This window comes from Aquarana catesbeiana, linkage group LG06, assembly GCF_042186555.1.
Source record: "Aquarana catesbeiana isolate 2022-GZ linkage group LG06, ASM4218655v1, whole genome shotgun sequence".
NCBI classification, from domain to species: domain Eukaryota; kingdom Metazoa; phylum Chordata; class Amphibia; order Anura; family Ranidae; genus Aquarana; species Aquarana catesbeiana.
In genome coordinates, this window is record NC_133329.1 from 282,749,299 (window position 1) to 282,765,046 (window position 15,748).

General features: G+C 41.7%; 1 protein-coding gene across 2 annotated transcripts in view; it reads left to right on the forward strand.

Annotated features, from left to right (window-relative positions):
• Positions 1-591: 591 nt before the first annotated feature.
• Positions 592-15,748, forward strand: part of LOC141146805 (uncharacterized) — a 58,389-nt gene continuing 43,232 nt past the window's right edge. For both annotated transcript variants that reach the window (XM_073633413.1, XM_073633414.1), the window contains exons 1-4: positions 592-685; positions 7,999-8,159; positions 11,234-11,409; positions 14,074-14,151. In XM_073633413.1, the coding sequence (XP_073489514.1) occupies positions 8,024-8,159; positions 11,234-11,409; positions 14,074-14,151 (390 nt within the window). In that variant the 5' untranslated portion in view covers positions 592-685; positions 7,999-8,023. The remainder of the gene's footprint in view (positions 686-7,998; positions 8,160-11,233; positions 11,410-14,073; positions 14,152-15,748) is intronic.

The window sequence follows — 15,748 nt, forward strand, 5'->3', positions numbered from 1 at the left end:
CCTGGACTTAGGGATGGAGTTTTGTTGTAAAAGTATCGGAAAGGAATATGGCGGCAGAGTGCATGTGCACTCCAGCGGGTAGCGAAATGTGACGGGTCGACATATGTGACGCTACAGGGGCAGTGTGGTGTATCAGGGTGGGAGGGGCTGCGGGAATAGGCGGGGTTACCTGGGTGAGAGGGGCTGGGCAGGATGAAGGCACACAGTGGGTTTTGTGTTACAAGGAAAATTGAGTACTGTCCGTGATACTTTTTTTATTTTTATCACGGACAGTACTCAATTTTCTCTGTCACAATTACACTAATACGGCTACAACAAATCAAGTGTTACAAGGACAATTTCTATTGTCAGTCACCCGGCCGGCTCCGCCTCTCGTTCTTGGTCTTCGGTAAAATTGCGCCCTGTCTCCGCCGGCCGCGGACCTCTAGCGGAGGCGGCGGGGAGCCTTGATAAATGATGTTTAGAACATAAATTAAGAATCCCCCATGCGGTCTGTTTCCCATAACAAACATGGCTGACGGTGGCATCACGCTCACAGACGAACACATGACCCACTTGCGCCGCTGAAACCACGCCCTGTGAGGGTACGCTGTCTTTCTCATGCGCATGCGTCCAGGACAGGTTCGAAATTTGAATTTGCGGGACGGAAGTAACGGTGGCTGTGAATAGGACAGACGCGGATTCGGTATATTTTGCGTTCATTTCTTGTCCTCGTCTTTGTATCTGCATTGTTCGTATTGTGTGTGCGAGCTTCCTGTTCTTGTAGGATATACATACCACAAACCACAGGATAAATGGGAAAGGGCATAGAGTAACAAACAGCATTCGTTTCCCTGAGCTGCTCAACTGAAATCCTATTGGTGGCTTTCATACATAGGGGGCTCCCCAGTGTTATTCCATTGACTGGTGTGTTATTGAGGGCTGTCACCAGGTATGATAGGATAAGAGCATGTTTCCACCTAAAAATAAATATGATCCCCACCCCCTCTTTACATTTTCTGATCTGCAATCAGCTCTGTGTTGCCCAGCAAGCCAGCGATTTGGGTTTCTATAGAAACGCAAGATGTCTTCTTCAGTTTGACACATGCCCCCTGCAGCCTCATAGGTTCTAATTGATTTCACCTCTCATGTCAACTTTCAGGTTGTCAGAAATCAATTATAAACCAATGGGGCGCCAAGCTGAGCAGGATGTCTCCGCACTTAGGTTTCTATGCAAACACAATCATTGGCGTAAAACTGCTTCTGCGTCAGATGTTTTTTGTTTTTTTTTTTCTCAAAAAAAAAAAAAAAAAGGTTAGCCACTTCAGCCCCGGAAGAATTTACCCCCTTCTTGACCAGAGCACTTTTTGCGATTCAGCACAGCGTCATTTTAACTGACAACTGACGTTGCACCCAAACAAAATTGATGTCCTTTTTTTTCCCACAAATAGAGCTTTCTTTTTATGGTATTTGATCACCTCTGCGGTTTTTGTTTTTTGCGCAATAAACAAAAAAAGAGTGACGATTTTGGGAAAAAAGCAATACTTTTTGCTAAAGTAAATATCCCCCAAAAAAAAAAAAAAAATTCTTTCTCAGTTTAGGCCGATATGTATTCTACATATTTTTGGTAGAAAAAAATCACAAGCGAATATTTATTGGTTTACGCAAAGTTATATTGTCTATAAAATAGGGGATAGATTTATGGCATTTTTATTATTAATTTTTTTTTTTTTTATTATTAGTAATGGCAATCTGCAATTTTTATTGTGACTGCAACATTATGGCGGACACCTTTGACCTTATTTTTGGACCATTGTCATTTATACAGCAATCAGTGCTATAAAAATGCACTGATTGCTGTATAAATGACATGGGCAGTGAAGGGCTCAAACACTAGGGGGCGATCAAGGGGTTAAGTGTGTCCTAGAGAGTGATTGTAACTGGGGGGGGAGGATGGGCTACCACTGACATGACAGTGATCACTGCTCCCGATGATAGGGAGCAGTAGATCCCTGTCATGTCACTAGGCAGAATAGGGAAGTGCCTTGTTTACATAGGCATCTCCCCCCGTTCTGCCGCTCTGTGACATGATTGGCGGACATTGAGCCTGCGGGAGTCGCAGTAACGGAGTACGCAGCGGGCGCGCGCCCACAAAGCCGTGTCTTAAAGGGGACATACAGGTACGCCCATTTGTGCAGCCTTGCCATTGTGCTGACGTATATCATCGTGCACTGGTCGGCAAGCGGTTAGAGAGGACCAGAAGGGAACATCTTTGTTTTTATGTCTAATCATCTACTTATCTTTAACCACTTAACCCCCTTCATGAACAGGCCATTTTTTTGCAATACGGCACTGTGTTATTTTAACTGACAATTGCGCGGTCATGCGGCACTGTACGAAAATACAGTGTATGTCCTTTTTTCCCCACAAATAGAGCTTTCTTTTGGTGGTATTTGATCACCTCTGCCTTTTTTATTTTTTACGCTATAAACAAAAAAAAGACCAAAATATAACTTTCTGCTATGAAACATATCCAATAAAGAAATGTAAAAAATCTAATTTCTTCCTCATTTTAGACTAATATGTATTCTGCTACATATTTTTGGGGGAAAAAAAAATTCCAATAAGCGTATATTGATTGGTTTGCACAAAAATTATGGCACCTGCAAATTATGGGATATTTTTATTTATTTGTTTATTTTTTACCAGTAATGGCAGCAATCAGTGATTTATAGTGGGACTGCAATATTGCGGCAGACATTCTGACACTTTGTTGGAACCAGTGACGCTAATACAGTGATCAATGCTAAAAATATGTCACTGTACTAATGACACTGGCTGGGAAGGGGTTAACATGAGAACGATCAAAGGGTTAACTGTGCCTAGCCAGTGATAAGGAATAATAACAAACCGTGTGTGATAGCGCTCCTCAATTAACTGATTAAAACTTGTGAATGAACTCATCACAAAATAATAATAATATACCGACTGTGAGAGATGTGCCACATCATATAACAATGAATTTTCAATACAACATCTACTGTATATAAAACATAAAACTATCCAAGTGAAAAAAACTGATGTAGAAAACTAAACAATGTAGAAAACTAAAGAAAAAAAAACACACACACACACACAAATGCTCGCCTTCATACCAGACCCAAGAATGGGCCAACTAGGCAATACCTAGGAAGTAATCTTCCACTCTATTACACCTTGGGTAGCTTGGCTTCTACACACTGGTATGGTGCCTTAGTACTGCAGGCAGCTCTTCTCTGTAGCCAGTACACCGTCTGTCTTTATTCTGTTTTATTACACTGTTTTAGGTGCTTTTACTAGAGGAAGAGATGGAATTGATTGCCAGCCGTGCAGGGACACAAATTTCATCCCTTCCCTCCAGTCAGAACTGAGATCTCCCTTTTCTACATAGCCAGATCGCAGCTCTGTCTCTCTGCCTAACAATTGGCGGGTACTGTGCACCCGCCGCTCGGCTCCCGCTGTGTGTAATCACAGTGAAAGCGAGCCGCCAGCAGCGACCCGAAAGTGTCGCCAGATCACGTATTTATACGTGATCTGGCACACAGGTGCCACCCTGTAGCAGTAAAACTGCTATAGCGCAGACCTGAAGCGTTTAAAGCAGAAGGGAAGTTCAGCTGATCCTCCTCCTCCTCCTCTTCCACTTTTGGAACTTTTTTTTTGGGGGGGGTGGCACAACAGGTACCTAGTTTTGTCAGGTACCTGCTCTCGCTTCCGTTAGAATTGCTTATGTGATCCCAGCAGAAGTTCTCCCTCCATCCCCAGCTGCAACCTCCTGGGACCTGTGAGGCTGCAGGACTATTCACAGGGCACAACTCAGCTTGTGTGTGCGGAGTGTTTGTAGCTGCTGACTTTTTTTTTTTTTTTTTTTACGACTGAAGAACCTCTTTTAAACGCTTCTCTACAGTCCTGTAACCGATTGGTCCCCCCTTCTCAGTTGCGTGGGGGGCTGGGGGGGCAGGGGCTCACAATGGTGAGGACTGGGCTATGGGACAGGAGAAACCAATGTCAATCAAACACTCGTACCCACCCTATTGGGCTCCCAGCTGCCTATGTCATCAGCAGCACTGCCTGACGGTGTGGATAAAAGTGTTTGATAGTGGCTCCATGGGAAGCCACTTCCTATGGTGGCATACAAGCAGGCTACCTCCCGAGCCGGGCTGTGTGCTTCCATTGACACACAGAGTGCAGCTCGGCCCCTCCCATCGCTCCTCCCTCACAGGCTGTGATTGACAGCAGTAGGTGCCAATGGCTCCCATGAGAAGTGAGAGAGCTGTGCTACTGCTGCTCCCAGGCACAGCGATAGATTTTGTTTAGGTAGGTATATAGGGGGGGGGATAACTGGTCACAGAAGGTTTTTTTAGATTAAAACATAGAATGCATAAAGGTAAAAAAAAACTTCTGACTTTTATAACCACTTACTTCTCCTGCCCAGGACTACATGTCCCATGAGGTATTGCTCCTCACACATTCACATTCCTAAGCTCTCAGGCACTTACTGACATGTATGGACAGTGTACTGAGATTTATGTGTGCTGCACTATATTTCCTGATATGTAAACAAATGCATTCTGTATGCAGGATAACTGATCGTCTGACCAACTAATCGGTTATGAAAATAGTTGACCACTATTATTATAAGTGATTAGTTGCTTCAGCCCTAAAATAAAGTGGATCTTCACCCTCTCAGTAAAGTTCCCTCCTGTCCTGTACATGAATGGTGAATGATGTGCACTGTGTTCACTTGGCTTCCTGGGATATGCACATCACATATCCCCACGAGGCGTAGTGTTTATATCACAAAGAAGGAGGGAGGGGCTGGTCTAGTAGCACATCTTCGGGAGGCCCACCTGCTGAACACGGAAGAGCCGGCGATGGGGTTGCCACCTCATCCCTTATAAACCCAACACATATGAATTACACAGGTTCTGAGGCTAATTTGCTGCAGATAAGGCACTCAGTTAGTTTAATTACCACCTTAGTCAGCCACAGAACCTGTGTAATTAATTAGGCCTGGTTCACACCTATGCATTTTTTAGTGCGTTTTCAGTTTTGCAGAAACGCACTACAGTCCATTTAACATGGTTTCCTATGGATGTAGTTCACATCTGTGCATTTTATTGAAAGGGCCAGGGACTTTTTTTTCTGGTTTTTGGTTCCATAGACTTCAGTGGATCAAAATCATGTATTGAAAAGCGCAAAGTGCAACCTGTATAGGTATGAATCAGGCCTTAGTGTTCGGGTTTAAAGGGATGAAGTGGCAACCCTAGCTGGCGGGCCTCTCAATGATGTGATGTCACAAACAGGATTGAGTGGTGGCAGAAGACGAGCGAGTCTTAGTGGGACTATACTGGATAGGTGAGTATCTGAAATGTGCAGAACCCACCTCCTGGCAAGTGGGGGTTGGATAATAATTGATGATTTTTTTTTTTTTTTTAAATTAGAATTTTTAAATCCTGATTTTTTTTTTTTTTTTTTTTTTTTTAATTGTATTTATTTTTTATCAATTTTTTTTTAATAACATGCTTTTGGACTAAAAATCTATCTACAGATAGTTTTCTATTTCAAATACATTAATAATTTAGTTTATTCAGCATGAAATGGAGCTTAGTTATGTAGCATGAGGCTGTATATTCTGCAATATTTACGTTAAACTCATTCAATGAATCCAAGCTCTGCAAGCTGACAAAAGGAAAAGGAAACTTTGCTCCAGGTGAGCTGGGGAAGGGACTTCTCCCATGGTTGCAAGCCTTGATTGGTGGCTGCACACTGAAAATGATAAAGTCCCTTTATTTCTTTATCAATAAAACATGATGTAACACCACAGGATGGTAGCAGGTGCAGGTAGACGCGTTTCACACAGTGACACTGTGCTTATTCATGAAACTGTGAAATGCGTCTACCTGCTACTATCCTGTGGTGTTACGTCATGTTTTATTAATAAAGAAATAAAGGGACTCTTTTGTCATCTGCAAGCTGAGATAGCATGCACTGGCAATGTTACTGTTTTAATTAAATAAAAGAATTTGAGTAGTTCTCCAACTATGTGTGATTAACCTATTAACCTAAAATTGGTTCTGATATCGCTGTCTTACTGACCTGACAGCTGCTTATTCTAAATTGGAAACCTTCATTTTGTTTTGCAAATATTAAAGATTCTAACTACCAGCAAGAATGAGTCCTTACAATTAAAGAGAACCTGTCATTTGAGATCCATCATGGCAGCGCCTGTTAGCGGGCATCCACTCACCTGCTGCCGCCACATCCCTCACCTTGTTGTGTCACTGCTGCATCACCAGCTGTCCCATTAAAGTGTATGGGACTGTCGGTGAGTCAACAGCGGGTCAGAGGAGGAGCCGCTGTGGGACAGAGATGACTGTTGCTCTTTAAAATTTATGATTTAAATCAAGTCTTTTTTTTTACTAGTGATTTAACTACTTCCCACCCAGCCAATGTACATAAACGGCCGGGTGGGCACTCTCTCCTTCTGAGTGGATGTTCAGGAACGTCCCTCAGAAGGAGCGGGATCGCGCTCGTGCCCACGCAGCGGCGCGATCCCGATGCGCTCGTGTCACCCGGACACGGCGCATCTCCGATCGGCAGGAGGGCTCTGTGATTGGCCCTCCTGATCACATGACGGCCGTGTCCAATCACAGCCGTCATGTGATGTAAACGCAGCCGGTTGCTAGGCGATCAGCTCTCCTCTCCTCACACGGAAGTTATCGCTGAGGAGAGGAGAGGGGATCGCTGCAGCCGGCTGATGATCAGTGAGTATGAGCTGTTTTTTTACAGCTTTTTACTCACTGATCACCAACCTAGTGTCAACACACATGTCCCCATATAATGTAAAACACACACATGTCCCCAAAACACAAAAAAAAAGCTGTCCCCCCACATATGTCCCACTAAAATCACATGTCCCAATGATTATCTGCACACATATGTCCGTGATCACCTGCGCACATCTGTACATGATTACTTGCGCACATGTGTCCGTGATCACACGAACCAATTATTATACACTATTATACACTTAACAGGATTTTTTTTATCAGGAACATGTAGCAGAATATATTTTGGCTTAAATTTATGCCAAAATTCGATTTTATTTAATTTCTTTTAAAACAGAAAGAAGAAAATATTGTTGTTTTTCCACATTTCTGCTCTTTTTGCAACTATATCGCAAAAAAAAAAAAAAAATTGAGTCGTGAATAAATACCACCAAAAGAAAGCGATATTTGTGCGAACAAAATGATACAAATTTCATTTGGGTACAGCTTAGCATGACTGAGTAATTGTCATTAAAAGTGCGAGAGCGCTGAAAGCTGCAAATTGGTCTGGGAAGGAAGGGGGCGAAAGTGCCCAGTATTGAGGTGGTTAAATCGTGATTAAATCAACTTGATTTAAATCAAAACCACTCTGGCTTGAAGTGATTGAACAGGACTTAATTTTCTGACTAAAGTTCTACTTTAACAATACATCGAAGGGGAAAACTAGGTACGCAAGTAAAAAGGTGAGCAGCATTTTTTATATATATAATGGAATGGAAACATGTAACATATATATAAAGTAGGTGTTATCATAATTTGACTGCAAGCATGGAAATTCACTTGAAGCTCCAGATTGTGGAAGGCATGTATTATTGCCTCTGCCTTTTCTATGGTATAACACAAATGCTCGTCTGAAGTGACCATTAATGTTCAGGGCTCCATTAGCCAACACCGATATCTGAGAGTTCATGCAGACTGCTCTTCTATAATTACAAAGGATCCTTATGATTTTTAGTGGTCAGCCTCTTTTTAAAAAAAATTGTATAGGAACTCATTAGACAGAATCTGGTAATTGGCACCAAATGTTTTGTTCAAAATGCTATCCTGCTGATGTTTTCCTTGTTGCTGTAGTCTTTGCTTACTGTCAGCATTTTCTATACTGTCTGGAAACATGGCCATGGTCTGATATACGGTATCTAATTGTTTTCTACAGCCTGAATATATGCAGCTTTCAGAGAATGGATCTGGCAAACGCCTCGTCAAGTTCCACGCTCCAAACTGCGAAGGACCGGATGAGGGAAAAATTCAATGGGACTTTAAAGGCTGCAAAGCTTCAAACCTCTCTTGCTTCAAAAATTAAGTCAAAAAACTTCAGTAAGTTTTCAAAACACATTAACAAATGTGGCAATAAATTTTCCATTTGCTCATTTATTTTTGAACCTTTTCTGCATTTCTTTACCATGTATCATGTACATCAGTCCCTGCTTCAGAAGGAACTTATAGCCTAATGGCCCCATCACAATCTTATGTACATACAGGTCAGTTTGGCATCAAGTCAGTCAGTCTATTGGTTTGGTTTCAGATTGTGTTAAGAAGTTGAAGCGCCTGGCGGAAATCCAGCATGGGGGGAACCTAATGAAAATGTCAAAGAGAAAGTGTCAATTATTGGATTTAAAGTAATTGTAACCCTAAAAAAAACTAAGATCCTGTTCCTTTAAGGTATGCTGTATAGCACAGTGCTTGTGCTATTTCATTTTTCCCTTCCTACCATGTAAAAAACCTGTTTGATCCTGCCAGTTCCTGTGTCCCCCTGCCTCTACTGACCACGATACTCAGGGCTGCTGAGCCCTGATTATCGTGGTCAGTTTACGTGCCACTGTCATCTGCTGATCACCTCTGACAGTCTCTCCCCTCTCCCCATCCTGCCCTGTCATCATGAGAGTGGCTCTCCTGCTGCCTCTTTCACTGCTATTAAGCTGAATAATGCAGCTTATATACAAGTATCCCCTCCGGGCATGCTGCCATCCACTACAGTTGGTTTGTTTTTAAATGAAAAGGCTAAATACCTTTTGCCGCACCGCAGCTGTGTGGTAACGTGACCCAACCGCGCTGGCCGGCCCCAATCTATGGAGAGAAGCAGGAGAGGCTGAGATCCCCCTCTGCTGGCTGGCTGATGACACAGGGGAATCTCGGCCCCTCCCGCTTCTCTCCATAGATTGGGGCCGGCCAGCACAGGAGGATCATGTGACCGCACAGCTGCAGTGTGACAAAAGGTATTTAGCCTTTTCATTTCTAAAAAAAACAAACCCACTGTAGTGGATGGCAGCATGCCCGGACGGGATACTTGTAAAGTCACATTGCGACTTTACAATCACTTTACGCTCTAGTGACTAGGCTAATCATTAAGGAAACCATAAAAAGTGTTTCTACTGATGCTTTGCAGTTTTCGGACAGGAGAACCCCTCCCATTATATATAGGACCCTTAGCCACACTTCTAGTATGTCTACAGCTCATTCCCAGAGGCATTCTTGCCTCATATCCTTTGCTTATACAAAGAACCCCAGTGCATTTTTTGAAAGAAGTAATAATTCACTGAGATTTGGTCCTGTTACACCCTGAAGGTTTTGGACCAAACTCTAGCCATTACACAAAAGGCAAATGGGTCACAAAGATTTTGTCTCTATTCTCTAAACAATTCTGTGCAGCAAGTACGTGCTGTTTGCTGTTAAGGTAGGTTTATTGTCTTTTTTCCTATCATGACTAGTTATACCTTAAAGGGAACTATTTGTGTTTATTTCTTCTGTCAGCAGTTTTTGACAAGTTGAGTTCAATACCACTTTAAACAGTTTTTGCATTCCCATACAAGTCTATGGGGATGCATAACTTGTGTGAAGCATGTCTGAAGGAGATCGACTGCAGGTCACATGAACCTGGCAATGAATTATCTCAGATACACCTCAAACTGATACAACAGACACAAGCTCAAAGCCGTTGATATAGGCCTTAAACCATTTTCTGTGCAGCCCATTAGGGCTGCTTCTCCTTGTTCCCATGGGTGATCAGAGCAGCAACGGAGCAATGAAGTCTAAGTATATTGGCTGTGGAGGGCCAATATTAACCATATGACGTCCAGCAGGATATCAAGTCGCTGCGCGCCCCCGGGGGCACGCATCGCAGCGATCGTTGTTGCGGTGTGTCAGTCTGACACACCGCAACACTGACCTAGGTAAAGAGTCTCTCACCGAGACTCTTTACCACTTGATCAGCTGTGTCCAATCACGGCTGATCACAGTGTAAACAGGAAGAGCCGTTGATCAGCTTTTCCTCACTCGCGTCTGTCAGACGCGAGTAGAGGAGAGACGATCGGCTGCTCCTCTGACGGGGGGTCTGTGCTGATTATCAGTGCAGCCCCCTCGAGGATGCCCACACTGAACCACCAGGGATGTCACCACCAGGTATGCCACCCTAGACGACCAGGAATGCCAATCAGTGCCCACAATGGATGCCAATTAGTGCCCACAATGGACATCACTAATTGGCAGGCATTATTGTTGGGCACTGATTGGCATCCATCCGTACCATGCCGTACACCTATGTGTACCCATCAGTGCTGCATATCAGTGCCGCATATTAGTGCCCATTATCGGTGCCACCTCATCGGTGCCGCCTTATCAGTGCCTATCAGTGAAGGAGAAAACTTATTTACAAAGTTTTGTAACAGAAACAAAACAAAAAAAAAACATTTTTTTTTTTTTTCAAAATTTTTTTTTTTTTTTAATTTGCTTAATAGAAAATAAAAATCCCAGAGGTGATCGAATACCATCAAAAGAAAGCTCTATTTGTGGGAACAAAATGATAAAAATTTAGTTTGGGTACAGTGTTGCATGACTGCGCAATTGTCATTCAAAGTGCGACATCGCTAAAAGCTGAAAATTGGTCTGGGCAGGAAGGTGTATAAATGCCCTGTATTGAAGTGGTTAAATTAATTTGTTGCTACAATAAAAATGAAAAAAACACATGGATTAGAGTCAGCCGCACACCCCAAAATGTATTTTGAAAGAAAATGTATTTGTTGCTTTGCCTTGCTTTCGCTCCGCTTCAGCTACAAAAACTTTTCTTTGTCTACCAGCAGATAGTACAGATTTATAGCTTTACAAATAACTGTGAACTTTTGGTTAGTAAATGATTCATTTTTGTAGCCTGATCATTTTAGACATATGAACCTATTTGCAAAAATTGCACAAAAATACCTGGGGAAAGTAATTGAGAATTGAATTGGCCAGCCAGCGACTATGAATGATAGGAGGTTGGACTTTGCTAAGAAACTGATTACTGCACTGTATTTCTTAGGTGACTAACCAGTGACTGATTTGATTTATTTATTTATTTTTGTTCATGACTTTATGTGATATATTTGTTTTTCATCTGAATGTTCTATATATTTCAGATAACTCCTCTATTGTAAAAATTTCCTTAAAGCACAATAACAGGACTTTAGCCTGTGCTTTGACTGCTGAGAAGGAGAAGGCAAGAATGCTTGAAAATGATAAGATGATTTTACAGAAGGAAGTAAAGAAGCTTCATTTTCAGAATGCGCTGCTTAGGCAGAACTTAAGTATTGTGGTATGTATCTTCTTACAATGTCATAGAAATCTTACAAATTGCTGTCATTTTGTTCTTTCCTCACTGTGTTGAAGATGTGTTCCTAGAAGTAACAGTAGGGGGCCTATTTACAGGAAAATTGCTGTCTGAATGTGTCAGCATTTTTTCAAAAGTCGTGAATAATACCCTTATGAATGATTACAATATATGCAACATGTTATTTTATATTTAAAGCTTAATGTTCCGCTCTTCCTCTTCCTCCCTCTTCCTACTTCACATTTGGCAGTTTATTTTTGGGGGGGGTAGGTACCCGCTTTTGACAGGTACCCTCTCCCCCACTTCCAGTCGGATTGCCGTAGCGATCCAAGTGGGAGTTTGGCCCCCTTCCTTCCCCCGCAGCGATCAAAGTGGAAGTTTGGCCCCCTTTCTTCCCTATCACAGGTCCTAGAAGACTGTGGGACCATTCACAAAGCACAGCGTGTGCTTGTGCAGTGGGAATCCGACTGTGAGGCCGCAAGGCTTCACTGCCTGTTTCCCTTAGTCAAGATGCCGGCGTCTGGACCCGAAGCCACTTAAAGAATCGGCTTAGGTGAGGACAGCACTGGATCCCTGGACAAGTAAGTGTCCTTATATTAAAAGTCAGCAGCTATAGTATTTGTAATTTTTTTTGAGGGGGGGGTACTGGAGCTCCTCTCTAGACTGGAACTAAAGCATCCCATCCATTACATTCGAGCATGTCCCCCATCTTGGCCTCTATTTAGATCTGCAGGTGCCATAGTGCTGCACATTGATATTTATCAGCCAGACACTAGACATTTGAGAGCTTTAAAAATTGGTTGAGAGCTGACATAAGCACACTGGCAACTGTGATGGTTATATTACCAAAGGCATGTTGTATCTGTTTTGGTTCATAGACTCCAAGATTATAAAGGCATTGCTTCAAGTCACACAAGTGTGAAGGGGCCTAAAGTGCGAATGTTGATTAATTCAAACAAGGCAAGTGTACATGCAGTTTCAGTGGACGAATAGCCATGCAATTTTTGTTCTATAAATGGTTCCCACTGTGTCGTTTGTGCACCCTCAGCAACCTTATACATACATAAAGTTTGTCGGTAAAATAAGCAGTCTTCAATCCTGCTTTACTAGAGTATGAATGTGGACAGATATAGAACAGTCTGCAAAAAAGTTACAGTATTCCATTGAGAGTAATCAGTACTCTTACATTTTGTCATTTGTCAGATGTTGCTGTTGCTGTATGTTAGTTTAGAACTTTAGATCTTTAAAATGTTAGTAATATTTTTTTTTTCTCTGTATATTTGGAAAAAATATTTTATGAAAACTTAACATCCAGTCCAAATGATGCACATGGTGGAACACTGCTCCACTCACTGCAAAGGAAATTTACAGAAATGTTCTGTCTAGGATATCTAATTTTTGTTTCTTTTCTTACTTGACATTTCAGATGTACTTTTCTATAATTTTTCTCTGCTGTCCATTTAGCCTAACAATAGTGGGGACAGGATATCTATTACTGGATTGGAAATTGTTGGACGCTGTATTGCTGTGCGTTATGTCTTCTACTGGTTAGGCCTCCTGCACACTGCAGCTGTCAAAAAGGCAATTGACGTTTTTTTTTAATTTTTTTTTCCTGCCCCTTAACACCCCTCTGTTGGCCTCTGTTGTCCATGCGCACACATTCGTTTAGAGGCAGGGGTGTTTAGGAGCAGAAGTCTGAATGCACCGAAATTGCATTTGGGAGAGGAGCTTTTCGGTAGGAAAAAAACGCCTGATGCGTGTAAAAGCACCTGTGCACTAGTCATATTTAGTGCTTAAGTGTCCGTTGAATTTAAATTCTTCACGCGCCTGAATGCGTCTAAACGTCAGGAGAAAAGCGTCAGGTAGAGCATAGTTTTCTTGAAGCCTTACAACACTTTTTTTCTTTTATATGTATGCCTGTATGTGCATAGTGTAGAATACTTGTACTTTAACTGAGCCTTTTAAATATGACTAGACAAACACCAGACAATCTAGGTTTTTTTATGGGTTGTTCTAGGTCAAAGACCTCTTGCCAAAAAAGCAGACACTAGAGGTTGGCTTGGTAAGCATTCCCAATCTAGCTGCAAGTATATTCATTATTACAAAAGATGCATGGGGAAAACATGCATGTTTTGACCAGAAGGTAATGCACCTTGGTGCTGCTTTTTTGTGGGGAACCTGAGAAGAATGTAGCAACTGGAGAAATACTTGCAGTGCTCAGCCAAAATGACAATATATTTGAAATTGTTTTATAGGAATATGCCACATGTCAAGGTTTGATTTTTTTTTTTTTTTTTTTTCTAAAGATATTATTATAATACAGGATTTTTATAGCGCCAACAGTTTACATAGCGCTTTATAACATAGCTCTACAGGTGTCATCCTGATTCTCTTATCCTGATTTTACTACCTGGTAAATAACTAACATTGAATTAGTATATCAGCGGGTGTCAGGAAACCTTGTGAGCAGTGCTAGCTTCCATTTTTCTGTTCTGAGGGGTCCAGGTTAACAAAGCTGCTTTCACCAGGTCCCTTAGATTAGAATCAATGGATCTTGTGGAAAATATGGTGGATGGTGACAATTACTGACCTTGTCATTATAAAGTTGTGAAGTCTATACTTCTAACCAGTACTATTCTTGGTTTACAGAATAAAATTCTTACGGATATTGATGTATTCATGAACATTAAACTGCCAGAAGCGATTGATATAAGCAGCATAAGCGAGGTAAGTGTTTATAATTTTTATGACACATAGATGTCAATCTCCTTGAGCAATTGGGATGCATTACAGTGCATCATGCTCAGTATGTAATGGTCATTAATGATGTAATTTCCATTAATCTGCATTGCTACATGCCGTCATGCCAGGGTTTTGTTTGATACTTAAAGACAAAGAAGATAAGACCTAAATTAATTGGAAGGGATGTTATATTTGGAAGGGATGTTATACAGTTGCTATTGGACATCGATACACTTGTGTCCTAGTGAGGCTCCTACTATGAGCTTCCATACCTCATTTCTGCTAGCACACTATTGATCAGTATGGTCGCTATACATAGCAGAGTTTTATTTATGCATGATAATATTTATGCATGATATCCAGATAATGCAGGTTTGACAACCCTGCATAGGACCACAGCTTTTATAATTCCCTTTGCGTAGTAGGACTTTGTTTTTAAAGGTTATAACTTTTATAAATAAATACCTTGCATCATAATATAGAGCATCAGTATACCTTAAAAAAAAAAAATAAAAAATCAGACTTTAATCATTTAAATGGACCTTCGCCCAGACCGTTAAAAATAGAGACCTGGCAAAATGTTATGACAAGACATAAGTAGGAAACATTTCCTGATTGTAGAGTACAAAACATATGCTTCTTTAAGTTATATGCAGCTACCTTCAGGTGAATGGACACTAGCAAAAAAGATAGTTTACAGGGACATCCACCTAAATACCCCTTGCACTCGCATCCAGCCTTAGTTTTTTCCTTGTGTCCTTAGGGGATGGACTTCTTGTATCTACTAAGGGAAGCTTGCCACCTTCATATTAAGGTTTTCCTCTCTGAATTCCTTTGGCACTCAGCTGCACCATTGCCACTGCAGCTTCCAGATGGGGTGACTTCTCAGCAGAGCCTTGGTGGGCTGTACCTTGCCACCAGCTGTGGAAGATGCTGACACAGCCTTTAATGTTGCTGTCATGATTTGGATACGGCTGTGTGCATTCCACTTGCCATGTAGTGCAGCATGTGGAGTTGTCACAGGGTGCCTTACAGATCCACAGCTATTATCTGTCTGTTTGCAGAGCCCATTCTCTCAAGACCTCTGCAGGGGTTTGCCCTGCAGATGGAAGTCCTTTTTAAATATCCATATTACCACATGCGCGCAGGAGTCACTGTTTACCACATGCTGTTCCTTCAGAGCGCATATGCCAGTGATTGGCTGCATCTAAAGTAAATGCCTCCTAAACGGTGTGCGTGTAGGATATGTTTGCTGTACCTTCAGGTAAACCTTATTATATGCTTACCTATAGGTAAAAATCATGCAGGCGAGTTTACTCCCACTTTAAAGGGACGCTGCTAAATATACAGTATCTCAAAAAAGTGAGTACACACCTCACATTTTTGTAAATATTTTATTATATCTGTTCATGTGACAACACTGAAGAAATGACACTTTGCTACAATGTAAAGTAGTGAGTGTACAGCTTGTATAACAGTGTAAATTTGCTGTCCTCTCAAAATAACTCAATACACAGCCATTAATGTCTAAACTGCTGGCAACAAAATTGAGTACACCCCTAAGTAAAAATGACCAAACTGG